At 41.1% G+C, this 19,041-nt stretch overlaps 1 protein-coding gene across 1 annotated transcript; it reads left to right on the forward strand.

Annotated features, from left to right (window-relative positions):
* The first annotated feature begins 1,090 nt into the window (after positions 1 to 1,090).
* EIF1AX (eukaryotic translation initiation factor 1A X-linked) lies at positions 1,091 to 18,526 on the forward strand. The gene is made up of 7 exons (XM_054006437.1): positions 1,091 to 1,324; positions 3,394 to 3,477; positions 6,719 to 6,822; positions 13,837 to 13,887; positions 15,559 to 15,640; positions 15,739 to 15,830; positions 17,363 to 18,526. The coding sequence occupies exons 1-7, from the start codon at positions 1,309 to 1,311 to the stop codon at positions 17,366 to 17,368; spliced, it is 435 nt and encodes a 144-aa protein (XP_053862412.1). The 5' UTR covers positions 1,091 to 1,308; the 3' UTR covers positions 17,369 to 18,526.
* Positions 18,527 to 19,041: the final 515 nt, after the last annotated feature.

Consider the following 19,041-nt stretch of genomic DNA (forward strand, 5'->3'; position numbering starts at 1 on the left):
GCCTCAGAGAGCCCCCCTCCACATACACACTCCATAAAGAGATCCCAATTATACAAGATTCAATGGCATATTGCAAGTGCTACATAGGAAAGGGAAGGCCACAGTTTAGAGCTGAGTACTAGGCGGTAGGAGCATATCTGTTTCATTGGGTGGATGGGCTGGATCTGCTGTCCTTTTTCCCATTTGCCACTCAGGGCCCTTTTCATTTTAGTATTGGGTACTGCAACTCACATAATTTTACTTGAAATATGAATTTTAGTTGGTTGGTGCTGGGCAATCATGATTACTGATCACAATGTGGTTAGCCCCCTCAGGTATTTAAAAAGTATATCAGGCTAGGGTTACCATATGTCTGGGTTTTCACGGACATGACCTCATTTTTGGTCCACCAATCTCCATCTGGGCAAATTTTTAAAATATTAGCAACTGTCTGGGATTTTTCCTCCATGGGGGATTTACAGCTGGAGTCGCAGCCTCTCCAGGCAGGGGGTGACAGCTGGAGTTGCAGCCTCCCTGCCACAAACCCCTCCAGCTTCCTAGCTCCCCATCCTGCTCCTCTAACAGTGTCCTCTTTTTGGGAACCTGAAATATGGTTGCTTTATGTCAGGACCCTCCCAAAAATAAGATTAGCTAAAAATCATGAGATGGTAACAACATACTAAATGGTAGATTGCTTGCGTTTGCCTTCTGGGTTTTGAGTCTTCGGTACATTGCTGGCCTCACATTTTCCAGCTTTCCACCCCAACCAGGAGGCTAGACGCTTTTCTTTAAGGACAGGGCAGAAGCTCCCATTACAGTGGGACATTAAGAAAAACAGCAAATATCGGGACTCGCACAAGAAAACCCTGAGCGCTGGTGACCCTGTCGCTGCTCCAGCGGACGCTGCGCAGCGGGCTAGGAGCGGGGCTGTCACGTGCAAACACGCGCCGCTGGCCCCCTGCGCTCGTGTCTAGCTCTGCTGTCCGGACCTTCTCTCCGCACAGGAGCCGCCCCCAGGCATGCGCAGTTGGGACCGGGCGGGGCTTTGAGATGTGAGTAATGAGCAGTGAAAGCCGCCGGCGGCCAGGGGGCGCTGGAGCGCGAGCCGGGACGCCCGCGCGCACGCCGCAGAGAGCCGTAGCCTCGGTTGCCTGTTGCGGTCGCTGTCGCAGCCGCGTAAGGACCTGCCTGTGGCGTGACCCTCCAATCCCAACGGCCGTCGCGAGAGACAAGTCGCTGCCCGCGCGCCGCACGCAGGATCCCTCCGCCCGACCGGGAGCAGCAGCGCGCAGACCCCCCCCCCCCCCGCAGTGAGGAGCGGCCGGCGCCATGCCCAAGAATAAAGGTGAGGCCTCCTCAGGCCGGGCCCGGGCCTGGGCCGGAGCGGCCTGTGCTCGGGGCGGCGCCGGGAGCTCTCCACGCAGGGCAGGCTGGGAGCGGGGCCGGAGCTCGCTAGGCGGGGTGCGGCGGCTCCAGGAGAGCGAGGGGCCGCGGGCTCCCGGGGGGAGTGAGGCCGGAGCTCACCTCGCCGCCTCACGTGGGGGATCCGGGCAGGGCGGGCTCAGCCGTTGCGGCCTGGCCTGGCCTTCTGCTGCGTAGCGCCGTGTAGCGAGCCCGGTCACCGGCACCTTCCCCAGCCCGCCCACACTGCCGGGGACCCGGGTTCGCGGCTCCGTGCAGCCACTGCCCCGCGGCGACCTCGCTGGCTGACGCGGGGTCCCTCCCGCCGGGCTCCTCGCAGGCCCGGGGCCCGACGTGCGCGGAGTGTGGGAGTGGGGCTGCATGAGCGCCGGGTCCCGCAGGGAGGGCGGGGGGTGCAGGGCGGTAGGATCCAGCGGAGTCGTGAAGAAGCAAAAGACTCGTGTAGAGAGCGAGCCCCGGACTCCGGGAGTAAGTGTGTCCCCGCTCCCCTGGGTGGCAAAACTCAGCCAGCATTGAAGTGTCAGCTGTTGCTATGCCCGGTCCCTAGCAGTAGCGTTTGTTCTTCTCCACAGGGGCACCAGCAGCCACCGCTGTTCCCATATGTTAGAAACCTTAACAGGTGTTGTTAACATGTGACCCCTCCCCGGTTTTTTTCCTGTGCTGATGTGAAAGAGGAAAGGAGAGAAAGGAAGCAGCTTTTTGGAGGCAGGATTTACAAAAACGGCAAGCTGTTCTTGCTGATTTTTCAATAAGAAAACGAATCCTGTTGCCAGAAGCTTGTTGAAATGCTGCAGTTTAGAAGGAAAGCATGAATTTGAAAATCACATGTCCATCTGGATATTTGCACCTACTATTGCTACAGGAAATCCCTAAAATTATTTTTCTTTTTCAAATGTCTGTTTGTTGAACTTTATCTTTTGTGTACTGTAGTCACTTTCATGTTTTTGTTGAGAGTAGGTTACACTTTTCTGTCTGTTTATTTGCATAATGACATCAATCACTGATTTGGGGTGGGGAGCTCACATGGATGCTTCCCCAGTCCTTGCAAGAATGTGTTCACCAGTAGCAGCAGCAGTACAACTGAAACTGAAGATTCATCGCAGAACCCCTTTGTAGTTTCTCTCTTTCCTGAACAGTCATGAAGGTTGATTAACTGAGGCCCACCAGAATGCAATCTATTGCATGTTCAGGGGTGATGGTGTTAAATGCTCTTTTGAAGGCTTTTGTTACCTAATTTTCAAAGTGAGTTTAAATAATCTATAGTTACCACTATGTGATGTTTTAATTGATCCCTTGTTTGACAATGGTAAAATAAGAACAAAGATGAGGTAATTTGATAGTAAATATTGCTGAAATTGATCCAAAGAAACACAGAACACCTCCAGACTCTAAATAAAATAACAAGATGGCTTTAGCATACTATCATTGAGGTGAGATTGAGGGGTGGGTGGTGCTCTTGAGATGTGATTCAGTTTCTCCTACATGTTCTTTTGTGGTGTGTGGCTGAAGAATTTATATGCACATGAATTTCTTCCGTGTCTGTTTCATGTGGAATTTTTTTCTTGTATCCTAGCCCTGCCACTTCAGCTCAGAATTAGGAAGGGTTAGAACAGAGATGAGATGATCAAACTGTTGCTGAAGAGAATAGGTTTTTAAGTCTTTCTTGTAGCTTATGCTGGACTTCTAAGAGTCCAAAGGAATACTACTTTTCTCATCAGATTTATTAGGATCATGAAAATTAAAAATTTGTCTCTTGCGGTTTTGACTTTAGGCAGCCTCTTCATCCTTTCTGAAAGAAACTTGAAATCATGGTGTAGTGCTTTAAGAAGCAAGATCAGTTTTATCACAGGCCTAGATACAGTGCTTTAAAGCTGCAGTAGTGAAATTAGATTTCCACAGGTCTGACAAATTATTGCCATTTTATCTTTCCAATACATGATTTTATATAGATTTCTAAATTGCGTGTAGTGATTTATTTTATTTTCAATTTAGGTAAGGGAGGTAAAAACAGACGACGAGGTAAGAATGAGAATGAATCGGAGAAGAGAGAATTAGTGTTCAAGGAGGATGGACAAGGTGAGATTTCGAATTGTAATTGTCACTATATGTTTTCAGTCAAATATGGTAGCTACAATACTTTGAAGGTTTCTACACAAGGGATAATTGGGCTGTGTATAGGTTTCATTTGGATGTTTGAAAACTACAAAAGTACTTTGATATGATGGAATGGAGCATCTTCATCTTGGGAATATATTTAGCAAAAGACCAATTGAATGGGAGTGAAGATATATCCACTTCCCTTCCCATTTATTAATATCACCTAAGAAATAAGTTCAGTTCTTTGTTCCTGGAGCAGTTTGTGCTACTGTGTGATAAAAAAGGTTACGTTAGTTCCTATGTGTAAATTGTTCCTAGTTTTTTTTTTTTTTCCCCTAGAGATCACCGTGCTGTAGGGAGCAACGTTCAACCGTCCTCTGCCAGAGGCACCATGATGAATGACTGATAGGGAAACCCATGAGACCATGAATGGGTAGAGGAGGAGTGTAGTAAATTTTAAAATAGTGAGCATATCTGAGTGTTCACCTAGCAGTCAGATAGTTATTTGGCTTGGTAACCAAATGAAATTCAGGCAAAAGCTTTGCTTAAAATTTCCCCAATGGCTAAAACACAAATTGACTTAGTCTTGCAGCTCTTGTGATGCACCTCCTTGACTTGCAACACTCATAGGCTTTTCAGTTGCATCACATTGTGTGGTAGTCATACTAAGAAAATTGAGCTGATTTATTTTATGCACCTATCAGTCTATCAACCATATACAAAAAGGAAAATAAGTCTCCCTAGGAAAATCTCCCCAACTCTAGAACAAACTCCATCTATCCAGTTGAACACAGCTCTCCAGTGGTGATATTCCAATGTGTTAAGCATCTGTACTCTAACCCATGTTAAGGAAATATTTTAGTGTACTAGAGCAGGGCTTGAAATACAACTTTTGAGAGTGGATTTTCCCTAGTGAGTGTGGGTGTCTAGGACATTGATTTTTATGCTGTTTTTAACATAGTATCCCTCAAAGATAATCTTCTACATGTGAAATGATGCAGTGTGTTTTCTGGAGCCTGTGGTCCGCTCCATTGTCCCTGCTATTCTTCGTCGCTTTAAGAAGCAGTGGAATGAAACTGGTTTGTTTACTGGTGGATGGGAAACTTGAAAAAAACATGCTTTGGGGGCACTGTGAATCATGTCATTTTCATGCAGCTGCTTATGTAAACTATGAGCAACAGCAGATGTAGGCCCTGAACCTACACGCAGGAGAAGAGGACCCAACTGCAGTCTAAGAGGAAGTAGTTGCAACCAGCTTTTAGCATTGTCCAAGAGACTGGAAGTGTAGTCAAGTAGCAGAGGACCTTCCTGCCCCCACCTTCCCATGAGGAAAGGAGCTAGCATAAGATCCTTCTCCCGACCAACAAGCAGAAGTGCTGGGGGCTTTGCATTTCTCTGTTGAAGGCTAATATGTATGAAAGGAGAGCTTTTCAGTGTGATCTAGGGACAGCATCCTTTTAAGGACAGTCGACCTCCTGAAGATGGGATTCAGAATACACCAAAAGAGGGGGAGAAAATAATGTGGTCTCCTGTCCCCAAATGATCTGCTTGTTTTTGTAATCTTTCTGTAGAGGTGGAGGGGAATGGTGATGGATCCACAAATTGTCATGTGTAAAATGAGCACACTTGATCTGGAAGTCAGAGACAATAAATGTAGGCACTTGTATATCTTTTAAAAATATTCTGGGGAAAAAAATAAAGCATGCATAAATGTAAGAGGGGTTCAGTATAGAAAACATGTAGTCACTTTACATACCAACAGTAACATAAAGACTTTTTAAAGTGTGGTTCTGGCTTATTTAAGCGCATATCAATTCAAATTTGCATTTTTTCCAACAATAAAACTTTAACATTTATAATATCCATAAAGTTGCAGTGATGAAAACAAAAAAATCTGTGTAACACTGTGATTTTTGGAGTATATCCACACTGAAAATATTGGTCAACATGGCAGGCGGTGGTCTCTCCACATGAGCAAGCTAACTGTTGCCTACAAAAAATTTGACATCACAGCAAAGGAATTTTGAGAAGGGATCTGAAAATGGAAAATGAGGCAGCTTTGTGGATGTTTATTTAGAACACCTCCCAAGCATGTGTGGCTACACAGGATAAGGCATGAAGGTGCTTCTTTGAAAGATGAACAAGTGGCCGTGAAGGCTAGCATAATGGACCAATCAGTGAGCATCAACAGCTTGAATCAGAGGTGTTGGGTAGAGTGGGGATTGACTACGAAGAGCCTTGAAAGTGAATACTAGCTGCTCTTGCATTTGTCAAAACCAGAGAAAGCTATTAAAGTAATCAAGACTTTGCCAGAGCTACATTGTTTATAGCCCCATTGGCTGGGTGGGCTGCTGAACCTGTCTGTCAGCATTACACCCCGCTGTTTCCTTCCATAGTGGTGGAAGTGGGGCTGGGCTTGGTGCAAGAGACCTCTTTAGTGCCAGGAATTTCTTCAGCACCCCTGTTGTTGGTGCCACCTGTGTTACCAGGGTGGCAATCATTTCCCTCCACTTGGGACCATCAGTCATGCTGGTACTGCTGCTGACTTTGGGGTCAGCACTGCTTCCAGCGCCGGAAATGATAGAGGCATATTTGGCACTGCTAATATAGTTTCCACTGTCAGTGCCAGTTCCCAATTCGTTCTGGGCTATGAATGAGTCAGACCAGTTGCTCCCACCCTTAAGGCTGGCTCCATCTTCATCCCCTGAAGCCCAGGACTCCTTGGAAGGTTAGGATCTTCCTCCTCTTGCTTTCCATCACCTGACCCACATTGAGGGGGTTGTTCATGGAGCACTGAGGGTATCAGGATTGACACTCGTCTTGCAGTCAGGACAGGGACGCCCCTGGCTGGAGCCTACTCGCCCCAGTATCCTACCCATACCAGTGGCCTCCATAGAATCCCTAAGATGCTTCTTGGTCACAGAGGTTCCACTCCTCATCCCATTCTAAGGCAAGGTCACCTAGCAGGTCTGTGGCAGTGACCACCACAGGCCCAGGCACCATTGAAACTTCCCCTCACAGAGCCTCCAGAGTATGCTTCTTGGGGCAAGGACTGTCTTTTCTGTTTACACAGTGCCTCGCAAAATGGGATCCTGGTCCGTGACTAGGACTCCTTGGTGCAACAGTAAAATAAATATATCATTTTTTTTCTTGTAAAAATTCCTGTTGGCTGTTTAAAATTATTATGTAATTCAGCAACATTTTGGACTATCTCTTCCAGAGTATGCTCAGGTGATCAAGATGTTGGGCAATGGAAGATTGGAGGCATTATGTTTTGATGGTGTGAAGAGGTTATGTCATATCAGAGGGAAGCTAAGAAAAAAGGTAAGTCTAAATCACTTACATGGAAAATAAATGAATACATACCAGGCAATCTTCTGAAAATTGATATGGCTACACATACTCTAAATAAAGGGACACTTTAAAAATTTCCTTAATTATGGTACTAGCAACTTTAGATTTTTAAAATTCTTTCAATTTTAATACTCATATTTAGTTTTGTTCAGATAATTAGCTACTTGTACTTCTCTTGCCAAGGGCAATGAAGGAAGTTTAAATCTTGCCCGGAGTCACACTAACTTTCAGGTTCTTGGGGATGCAGATGTTTCAGGGGAGGTTTTTGCTTGTTTAAAAACTGTCAGTTTTGTATTTTACAGAAACATTTCTGTTGGACTCTAAATTTTGGCTTGAGTTTAAGGCTACAGGGTCAGAGTAGATTGGTGGATAGAATGATGGTAATTAAAATTGAGGCTAGCTTACTGTAAAAATCTTCATGCTTACTTGGATAGACTTGCAAATTGCTGCCCCTCAAGGGGATAGGTTTAGTGGTTCAAATTTGAGGTAATTTAACAAGGGTTCATAAGATACAGTCTCCCAGAAATCACATGTGCAACAGGACAAAGGCTCTGTTGCATACCTGATTGTTTTATAGGTAGCCTGGCATCAGAATAACAGGAGTGGCTCAAGGTGACATGCTGTGGCCATTTAAGCCAAGCAAACAGCATTGTCAGCTTTCTGACAACATATGTTGAGCACGTTTGTTGCTCTTTGTTTACATTCTGCAGGTACTCCATCAGGCAAGTTTGTCCTGAAAGCAAACCGTCTTGTTTAAATTGATATTTCCAAATACTCTAAAATCACATGCATACTCTGATTTTACTTCAGACATATTGTCAAGGAAAATAGCTTTAATTAAATAGAGGGTCGACTATCAACTCTAGTAAGCAGCAACATTAAGGTGATAGAATCATGCTCCTCATTCTTTCCTGAGCAATGGAACTGAGTGTGATCAAAGAATAGCAAGTGGCTACCACTCTCATCAATGTCAGCATGGTCAAAGGTGTTGCTGAATTTCAGGAAATGCACCCATCATAGAGACACCCTATTCTAAGCACTGGCATATGGTATACATTGACTAATGGGGAGCCAGGATGTTCTCATCAGTCAAAACACTATTTTAGGTTTATCATGAAAAATAAACACAGAAAACCTCTCAATTTTCTACCATAATTCTTCTAGTTTAGACAAACCAAAGGTTCAAACACCTCATTTTTAGCCTTTTATTAACAACACAGAAAAGAAGGAAAAACAGTTAAAGTATTTGAAATGTAAAATATTGAGTAAGGCTTTCATTTTGACAGCATCCCTTGCTTGTTTTCTCTTTAGCTGTAGAGTCTTTAGAAGGAAAACCCCCATTTGTCAGTCTCTTAGATGGTCTCAAAGATGGTAATAACTATCCTATTGGGGAAAAAGAAGATAAGTCAGTTAAGGTGGGCTAGAGTTGCTGCTGCTGTTGTTGAAGTTTAATCTCAGAAAGAAAATCCCCCTAGGTGACAATCTTCGATGCTATCAAAGATGGTAATAACTGTCATCCCAGGCAGTGCTTGGAATTCAGCTGGAGCCTGTAGGTATGACAATATCATCTGGGTCCCCCCTCTCTCTCTGGCCTGTTCTAGTTTTGACCCCTCTCAGGTTCAGGATGATGAAGGCCTGAGGTCCAGTGAAACAGCGGGATTGGCATCTATGATTGGTGAAGCTTGCTCTAGTAGCCTTTATCTGTTCTGTGTGTCTGTTCTTTTGTTCTTTCATACTTTCCCAACAAAATTTTTCATTTAAGGACCCAAGAAGGGAGTGATGGGTATAATAGTCTAACCCAGGGGTCAGCAACCTTTCAGAAGTGGTGTGCCGAGTCTTCATTTATTCACTCTAATTTAAGGTTTTGCATGCCAGTAATACATTGTAACGTTTTTAGAAGGTCTTTTTCTATAAGTCTATAATCTATAACTAAACTATTGTTTTATGTAAAGTAAATAAGGATTTTAAAATGTTTAAAAAGTTTCATTTAAAATTAAATTAAAATGCAGAGCCCTCCGGACTGGTGGCCAGGACCCGGGCAGTGTGAGTGCCACTGAAAATCACCTCGCGTGCCACAGGTTGCCTACACCTGGTCTAACCGGTCACTATTTTGTCCACCAACTAGGCCTAATATCTGACATACCAACTTTGGCTCATTATCCTCTGGTGTCATATCTCCTGTTTTTTAACAAGCATAATTTCAACACAGTCCTTGAATCATATCAACTTGGCCTTTTTGTTTAGACTAATTCAGCTATTCTGTCTCCCTTTCATACCTTTTCCCATCAACATTTGTTGTTATAAATTATTGTAAATTATAACCTTTTACATAGTACTTACACTTGAGCTTACAATTCAAGAAAATTTGTAGGCCCAACAGTACACACTGCCCTGTAATCTGAACTCTGAGTGATGCCCCAACTTGACCCCACTAGCCATTATGGCACTGTGCTCCATATCATCTGAAAGCAATGTGGGTGTCCCAGTTTTGGGGGTTAACTGTGCCTCTGCCCCATCCTTGGTCTGCTTAAGGGACGTCCCCTTAGGACTCAGGCCTCTGTCACCTCTCTATAGGCAGGGACATGCATTCCTCTCCCTCCCTGGCTAGAATTCTTTCCCTTCACTGTGCGTATCCCAGCAGGTCTAAACTTAACTTAGCGCCTGCAGTTTCTCTCTCTTTCTCTGTCTCAAGTGCTACAACAGTGAAGACCAGTCAGCTTTTGCAAAGCAAAATACTTATTTTTAGGACAAAAACATTAGAGAAAATAGATCATAAAACATCTATGCGCATGCTAGGTTTACCAGAAGCCACCTGTTTTCCACATGGTAAACCTGATAGGTTTCAAAGTCCTTCAAACCCTTTCAGCAGGGTTTGTCCTCTTGGTTACAATCTATCAGTTGTCAAATCAAAAATGAGGGCTCCTCAGCCAGTTCAGGCTGGCCTTTGATACTTTTGGCTCATTCTTTGTCTCCTGGACTTCTTGAACCTGTTCTGAACCAGTATATGCTATTCACCCGAGGGATGGTACTTCTCTACAGTTTTCCTGTTCCTGGTCTACTGTAATTACTCTCCTCCTTCCCCCCCCCCCCCCCCCCCCCCCCACACACACACACACACACCTCCCCTCTGATTTTAGTTCTTAGAGGGAGCTGGGTAACCTGCCAGTGTACAATTCCTGGCTCACAAAGATACAGTTAGCGTTTATAATGTTGGAACTATAGTCTCAAAGATATTGTATATATCAGTAACACCTGTCACAGTATAGATACAGCGCACCTGGGTACACTAGGGTGAACTGTCAGGCCATGTCCTCACTAAGGCCAAAGTTGTGTTCAGGTTGACCTTAGTGAACAGAAGCAGATTATGCCTGGCTTGTACTCAACCACTTCATCTTCTCTTCACAAACCACCAGATGCACCTCTTTTCATAATCTAATCTGTGCCAGCTGCAAGTAATCCCTGAATCAGTCACTACAGCTGTCACTAACATAGTGAAGAATAGTTGGAGTTCATGCAGGCAGCTGAGAATATAGTTAATAAAATGGCACACTCACCAGTCTTTCCTCTTGCCTGTTTATTATAGGGTCGCACTGGCTGTGAAACATACTTGCAGTATATCCACAATGGTCCTAGTCATTTCTGGATGTGGCATCTCTGTGTACCTTAACTCTGTATTTCTGGGTTTCTGAGGTTAAAGTTTAGGAGCATGAAACATTTGGGGCAGGTCTAAGACACTTCTGGTCAATGCTATCTCTGCATTAACAAAGATTTTGGCCAGTGAATATAGCAGAGTTTTAGTGTTGATCAAATTGAGAATGTTGTTTTGTAGTCTGAAATTATTTAGTAAAATGCTGATTGCCAACCAAGATGCTTATAAATAAAAGGCTTGAATCTTAGTTCAGCTCCATTTACATGCACTTTAAGGCCCCTTTTCACTACCAATGTGGTGTACAGTCTCCATAGCATAACTGGGACCCAAGCCCAAAATCTCTGAAATTTTTCTTCAAATATATTGTGACAATCGTATGAAGAAAGTAGTGCCATTTTCAGGCTGCTGATTTAAAGAAAACTTGTGTGGATTTTTTAACAGGTGAATTAAGTAAAAATCCATACTGCATTTTAAATCAAGATATTTCTAGGCTAGGAAATGCACTCAGAACTTCAGGTTATGTTCTCAATCAAGATGGGGGGGGGCTTGGAGCTGTGGTAACTTTTAGTTGTGGAAAAAGGCATCCCAGTACAATCCACTAAATTCATTGACACATTCTAAATATTAAAGTGTCTGTGTACTGACTGCTTTTGTAACTCCACTCTATTCTCCTCAACTAATCTTAATCGTAGGACTGGAAGGGACCTTGAGAGGTCATCTAGTCCAGTCTCTTGCCCTCACGGCAGGATTAAGTATTACTTAGACCGTCTCTGACAAGTGTTTATCTAACCTGCTCTTAAAAATCTCCAATAATGGAGATTCCACAGCCTCCCTAGGCAATTTATTCCAGTGTTCAACCATCCTGGCAGTTAAGTTTTTCCCAATATCCAACATAAACTGCCCGTGCTGCAATTTAAGCCCATTGCTTCTTGTCCTATCCTCAGAGGTTAACGAGAACAATTTTTCTCTCTCCTCCTTGTAACAACCTTTTATGTACTTGAAAACTGTTATCATGTCCCCTTTCAGTCTTCTCCTTTCCAGACTAAACAAACCCAGTTTTTTCAGTCTTCCCTCATAGGTCATGTTTTCTAGACCTTTAATTATTTTTATTGCTCTTTCTCAAATTTGTCCACATCTTTTCTGAAATGTGTCACCCAGAACAATACTCCAGTTAGGCCTAATCAATGTGGCACAAGAATTACTTCTCATGTCTTGCTTACAACACTCCTGCTAATACATCCCCGAATGATGTTTGGCTTTTTTTGCAGTGGTGTTACACTGTTGACTGACATTTAGCTTGTGATCCACTTTAACCCCCAGATCCCTTTCTGTGGTACTCCTTCGTAGGCAGTCATTTCCCATTTGTTTATGTGTGCAACTGATTGTTCCGTCTTAAGTGGAGTACTTTGCATTTGTCCTTGCTGAATTTCATCCTGTTTACTTCAGACCATTTCTCCAGTTTGTCCAGATCATTTTGAATTTTATTCCTATCCTCCAAAGCACTTGCAACCCCTCCCAGCTTGGTATGGTCCACAGATTTTAGAAGTGTACTCTGTGCCATTATCTAAATAATTGATTAATATATTGAACAGAACTGGACCCAGAACTGATCCCTGCAGGACCTCACTCGATATGCCCTTCTAGCTTGATTATGAACCACTGATAACTACTCTTTAAGAACAGTTTTCCAACCAGTTATGCACTTACGGTAATAGTAACTTACAGATCCCCTGGTTGCCAGCCAGGCTTGCAGAGGAAAGTTAAGTACAGTAAAAACCAAAAAAAAAGAATTTACATTAACAGGCAGGACGTGATCAGTTGACTAAATTGTCTTTCATTTCATTCACACATCTAGATAAAGACATAAAATCTAGTTCCCTGAGTCTTTTTTTTATGGTGTATGCTCTTTGGGAAAAATCCATTTAAGCAAGAAGCCTAACAAGTCCTACCACACAGTCAAGTCTGTGTCTAATATCTGCCTCTGCAATAGATCTTATGAAGCTGTGTGGCTGATTTCTACATAGTCTGCATCCCTGTCTGTGTAAGTGATAGGAGATGCACCTTTCTCACTGAGGGTTCTCTCCCTGTTATGGTACAAAGAAACCTCCCACTCACACCGTGGATTACAGCCATGGTTCTCAACCGAGCAGGTTTCATGGGGGCTGCCAAGCAGGGCCAGCATTAGACTTGCTGGGGCCCTGGGCAGAAAGCCAATTCCCTGCCACAAGGTGCTGAAGCCCAGGCCCGGAGCTCCACTTCCCGAGGCTAAAGCCAAAGTCTGAGCAATGTAGCTCTGCAGGAGCCCCTGTGGCATGAGGCCCTAGGCAATTGCCCTGCTTGGTACTCTGTAATGCTAGCCCTAGCTTTTACATGCAGAAAACCAGTTATGATACAGGTGGGCTGTGGAGTTTTTATAGCATGTTGGGACAGGCTTCAGAAGGAAAAAGGTTGAAAACCCCTGCATTACAGGATGTCAGTAAGTATTTAGGATTCCAATAAACTTAATTCCTAAATATTTATTTAATGCAATATCATATTTATGCCAGTTACTACCTTATTTATTTGAATTGCAGTAGTGCTTAGGGATCTCTGACTTGAAGCTCCTTACCATGCTAGGCACTGTATACATGCTTAATGAATGGTCTCTGCCTCAAAGAGTTTAAATTTAAATCTAAGTATAAGGAAAGACTCTATTTTTCCCTATTGCAGAACAATGTAAACCATTGGAATAATGCACAGTGAATAGTTCAACATATTTTTAATCTTCATTTCTTTTAATGTGAATTCATGTCATCTTTGAAAAATGACCCGTTCATAGTATCTCTTTAATGAATAAAATAGTCCAACTTTTAGAAAATCACTTCAACAGAAACAGTCCAGGTTAGATTTCTTGCATTTTCTCTTCTGCTTGGCTTCTTCCTCTCATTCACTTTACTGTGAAGTTTTACTTTTCTGCGCACAGACCCTTTGTGGAACTCGGTCAATAAAATGGTTAGACTTCCTTTGGCCTACCCAAATTTAATGGCTTATTAGCCATCCATAGGGCTGGAGACATCTAAATCACTTGATTTGCTGCGGTGATGGAGTTCTGTAACATGCTTGGTCAACTACTATCCCCACCAACAGTTAGTTATGTAATGTAATATTGAAACCAAGTGTTATGAAGTAGGGATGTCTTTGTTTTTTTGTTTAGGAAAAATAGTGTCTGCAGTTTGTTTTAATATTTTAGTAGATCCACAAGTATAGTGTTTGAACTTATTGCTGTTAAATTGCAGATGGACAAATGTGATTTGTAGAGGTTTTTTAAATAAATGTTCCTTGTTTCTGACTTTCAGGTTTGGATAAATACATCGGATATTATATTGGTTGGCTTAAGAGACTACCAGGTAAATATTCTTCTTGATTTAGCACTTATATGTATTATAGTAAATAGCATGGCTTATGACTTAAATGGCACTAAAAGTCTGCTAGAGAACATTGTGCAAATAATTTCTGTTTAACTGGCACTTACTATGTGTTTAACTGATCACGTTAAATATGTTTCATATTTGATTATTTTTATATTTGTAATACAAGGCAAATTCAGTCAGGGGTAAATGGACCAGTTTTCATCCAAACTGCCCCTTTAGACCGTGTGTGTGTGTGTGTGTGTGTGTGTGTGTGTGGAAAATGCCCTATGGCATCAGAATGCCTCTGACTTTTTCAGAAATGGCTGCTTGGTGAGCTGCTCCTGTGCATTTCACTGGCAAATGGAGCAAAGTGCTGCTCCAGTAGTCTGGTAGGATGCCAGCCATCACAGTTCAATGTAACTGCACCTGTATTTCTCCCTTTGTGGTCCAGCAAGGGCTGCCACTGTTAAGCTTCTGGCTGCTTTCCCTCACTCTCTTGGGTGGAGACCTGGCCCTCACTCCCCTGACTACAGTGTGATGTTTCCAGCAAGCTAGACTGCCTAAACAGGTCCCAGAGTTTTGTTTTAAGTTCATAATAGCTTTAGCTCAAAAGAAGCACACATGGATAGTCTTTCCTTTACACATCTTGAGCCTTTACTCTTCAGATTCTGGGAACAAGAACTCAATAGACAATGGTCCCCTCAGGGTGTAGCTTCAAAAGGCTGGGCTTTTTCATAACCAGAGCCGAGAATTTGCTTTCACTTCTCCATGGAGATTCCCCAGGCAAACCACTTGACATTGTTTGGCCAAAAGTCCATTCTTGTGTGGCCCATTGTTCAATATAGTTCTTTGAAGTTCATAACACTTCCAGGGCTCACAATAATACATAACCTTTACATCTAATACAATAGACTCCAAAGATGCTTACATTTAATTCATTAAGGTTTGTCAAGGATATTGCAGAAAATTACCATGTCTGTCACACCAGCCATTTCATTCAGATAAATGTATTCTTTGAGCCCTTTGCCGTTCTAAGAATCCTGCCTTAATCTGTCACTGAATCCAGAGACATTAGTTTTTTCTTTAAAATGTGTGGCTCTAATAGTTTTCTATGTAACTATATGTTGAGTCCAGTGAATGGCAGTTGTATCAGATTTTTAATGGGCTGTTTTCATAATAAATATACGTTCAGTGAGTGCAGTATGATACCTTCAATTATTGGAATGTGAATTTTGTTGCTAATGGAATTGTGAAGAGAATTCTATTTCTTCAAAATAGACTTTCAACAAACTAACAACCCATTAAGAAATATTTTATTACACAGCTGCATAGATAAAATTTAGACTGCTAATGCTAGCTAAAGCTTTAGTTTGTGATATATGACAGTTGTAGATGTATCTTGAAAAAGAATAGTTTAGAATGCTTAACAAAAAAGGACTTCAGGGAGGGAAGACTTATAATATTCTGTATAGTAGGTTTACCTCTTTCACTTGTAGTGGCAAATTGAAGAATAGTTGAGAACTAAGGATTTTGAGGGTGATTTCAGGACATAAGAATTGAAAAAGATTCAACTGTCCAACTAACAAACACCTTGCTAGCCTGTCATTTTTAGGAAATGGAAACCTTTCTACAATGCTGACTAATGCAATCAAATGTTCTCTTACTTAGGATAACAAGGCGGATGTCATTCTAAAATACAATGCAGATGAAGCCAGAAGTCTGAAGGCATATGGGGAACTTCCAGAACACGGTAAGAATCTTTCAAGATCAGATTGGAAGTCAGTAGTCCACAGTGAATTGTCAGTTTTTAATATGTGAATTAACTTTTTTAAAACTCTCTCTATTTAGCTAAAATCAATGAAACAGACACATTTGGTCCTGGTGATGATGATGAAATCCAGTTTGATGATATTGGAGATGATGATGAGGACATTGATGATGTAAGTAATAAGAATACTACATTTGGGGGGGAGGGATAGCTCAGTGGTTTGAGCATTGGCCTACTAAACCCAGGGTTATGAGTTCAATCCTTGAGGGGGCCACTTAGGGATCTGGGGCAAAATCAGTACTTGGTCCTGCTAGTGAAGGCAGGCGGCTGGACTCTATGACCTTTCAAGGTCCCTTCCAGTTCTAGGTGATAGGATATCTCCATTTATTTATTTGTTTATTTGTTTGAAGCATCAACTCTTGATGATACTGCTTTGTTTACTACTTAATTTAGGTAGCATAACGTATTAAAGCTTTGAAGCCTTTAACCGGGCTAGATGATATTTCTCAAAGGCTGTCCAGTGACTAAGTGAAATTGGTCAAAAATCCCGTCCTTTAGAGTTATGGCACTTCTTGCAGACCTCTGCATAGTCATAAATCAAAGATTTGTAGGATGTCATACAGTGAATATTGCTTCAGATTTTAATAACAATTTCATACCTGTCAAAGTTTGATCTTTAACACTGTTTATGGGAGCTAGAAATAAATTATCACATTATGGTTGCAGGAATGTAGTCAACCTCAGCAGTCACTATAGAATAATCAAGTTAATGTGACAATTTCAGAGTTCTAGTGCAGTGGTTCTCAAACTTTTTTCATTTGCGAAACCCTAAAATATTTCAAATGGAGGTGGGAGACCCCTTTGGCAATCTTTGATGTAGTCAGCGGACCCCAGGATGAAAACCACTGCTCTAGTGGACAAGTCACCCTCAAAATGAACAATGACTCAAAATCCCATCCTCTGATTCCTCAGGCAAATTCTGAAAACAGTGTGCTATATCTTATGAACATGGAATTTCAAGTGGGGGAAAATGTATTCTAAAGTGCAGCTGAGACTGTCTATTAATCATTTATATAGTATAAGATGGCACAATATTGTAAATTAGGTGTATCAGGCAGATAGCAAGATTTCTGCCCAAAGGATAAGAGGGCAGAATAAAACAGCATAAAGAAACACTCTGAAGTGTTAGCATGCTTGCAGTTTCTTTTTAATCCAGTTAGACTCTGAGTAAAATGATCTCAAATTCACAGTTAGTGTGAAAAAGTTGTGATTTGTATGCTGGAGCATCTTTGTAGTAGGAAGATTTAAACAGGAACCAGTTCACTTTGCCAGTGACTTCTTAAACTATTTGTGTTTTGATTTGGAACTTACCTCCCAGCTCGGTTTATTTTTCTTTTTGCTTCTTCAGGAAGCAAACCTGCCTGTTTGTATTTTAATGTTTACTCATTGAGATGATTTTACATTGAACATTAACTTCCCTAGAGGAGATGAGTTGGGAGGGAAGGGGCAAATGATTACGTACTCATTAACAAAAAATGGCAAAGGAAACTGGGGGCAAAAAAAAAAATCGATTGTGAAATGAGTTGTGAATCTTCTGTTCTCTAAGATAAGTTATTAAAATACATCTTAAAGGTAGAATTGTTTGTTTGCTCACATGGTCAAAATTATCTTTCTCACTATGCTGTCTTTTTTCCCCATTTACAGATCTAAATTGAGCTAAGAGGTTTACATTCCAACTTTTTTCCAACAAGGATTATTCTTCATTGATATATTGGGTAAAATCCCTTTCTTTTAAGAAGACTGAAACATCAGTAATGAGTGTAGCTTGTTACATCAAATGAGAATTTATTTTCAGTGTTTGTTTTAAAGTATTTATATTTCTTTAGAAACAGATAATGCTGGATTATCTTAAAGGCTAAGTGAAATGCCACAACTATTTTGTCTTTTCACAAATTAGAGCTCTTACATCTGGATGGAAGTGAGACAGTAATATCTGCTGTAAAACTCTGCATTTTTGTCTCTTATGCATTCATCACTACATTTCAAGATAAACCTGTATTTTGAAATAAAATTGTTTACCCTGTAATTATCATGGATTTTGATTAAATACCCAGTTCAGATTAGTGTCCAATCATACTATGCAGTATCTTTCTGTATACCCTTGCCTTGAAGTTAACTTGAAAAGATTTTGATAATCTAAAAGGAAGGCAGAAATCTGCATTCAAACTCCTAATGCATGGGTCTGCTTTTCATGTTTTAGTAGAATGCTGCTATTTTTATAATAGTTTTGATAATTAAGCACTCATTCTTTCAAAGATGTAAAGTTGCCACAATGGGAGAAAAAGTAGATGTAAAAAGTAAGCAGCATCTCAAATTTGCAGTTGTTTAAAACTGTTAGGTATGTTTGAATCGCTATTCTGTATTTGTAAATGCAGTATTATACTGTAGTTGCGGAAATTAAACACTGGGTGGCACCCAATTTAAGACACATTGATACTAAACATTTACAGTTGTTTTTTATACTGAAACATGCATTAAATAGTTTTCCCTCAACAAAATAAATGACTAGCATTCTTGATGTGTTAAACATACCTAGAATATTTTTACATTATAGAAAGGTTATGTTAAAAGTAGAGTTTTATTTTAATCTTAAATTCCATACATTGTAAGGAACAACTTTGAAAAGGTTTATGTAAACTTTGAATAACCGACTATAAATGAAAAATTAAATTAATGTCAAATTCTGCAAAGTCTTTTTATCCAGAATTAACCAGTAAGACAAACTAATGGAAAGATTCTCTCCAGCTTCTGAATGTGGAAGAGTCATAGCTAAAAAGTTGAATAAAGACTAACATATTCCTGGAAATATTTTCATGTGCTAGCATTAGTTTGTGTGTCTTTTTAATGATGTATTTTGAGTTTAACAGTTGAAAGCAGAATGGGGCTCTGGAGAACTTAATTTTCATTCTGTGCTGTGTAAAATTGGTTTTTGACATTTTGTATTCATTATATGGTCTGATAGGCATGATATGAAGTGACTATAGCTTTAAAAATGCAGATGGGTCTCGTTGCTTTAAACAAGATTTTTTGGATACTGTTGACTATTCAAACAAACTCCCTTAGAGCATGTAGCAAAAATGTAACTTCCTACCTTTTCTCCCCAGTGTACAGTAGGTTTCCATTTTCCTTGTGTGGAGTTGGGAGTCACTACAGGGACTGAAAATTTTTCTTCAATATTCAGTATATTTGCAGAACTTTTTATATATTTAAATAATTTATAAAGAATTTTACAATCCTGCTGACTTTTGAGAAAAGAGAATATATTTGCATTACCCATACACACTTCCTGCTCCGTTGGTGTGTATAGAGTGTATTGACTTTTG

This window comes from Malaclemys terrapin, chromosome 1 (assembly GCF_027887155.1).
Source record: "Malaclemys terrapin pileata isolate rMalTer1 chromosome 1, rMalTer1.hap1, whole genome shotgun sequence".
Taxonomy (NCBI): domain Eukaryota; kingdom Metazoa; phylum Chordata; order Testudines; family Emydidae; genus Malaclemys; species Malaclemys terrapin.

Excerpts from the sequence above, each read along its gene's own strand:
- EIF1AX (XM_054006437.1), top strand. Across the intron at positions 3,478-6,718 it reads GTTCAAGGAGGATGGACAAG|AGTATGCTCAGGTGATCAAG; the intron begins GTGAGATTTCGA and ends TATCTCTTCCAG. Across the intron at positions 6,823-13,836 it reads GAGGGAAGCTAAGAAAAAAG|GTTTGGATAAATACATCGGA; the intron begins GTAAGTCTAAAT and ends TCTGACTTTCAG.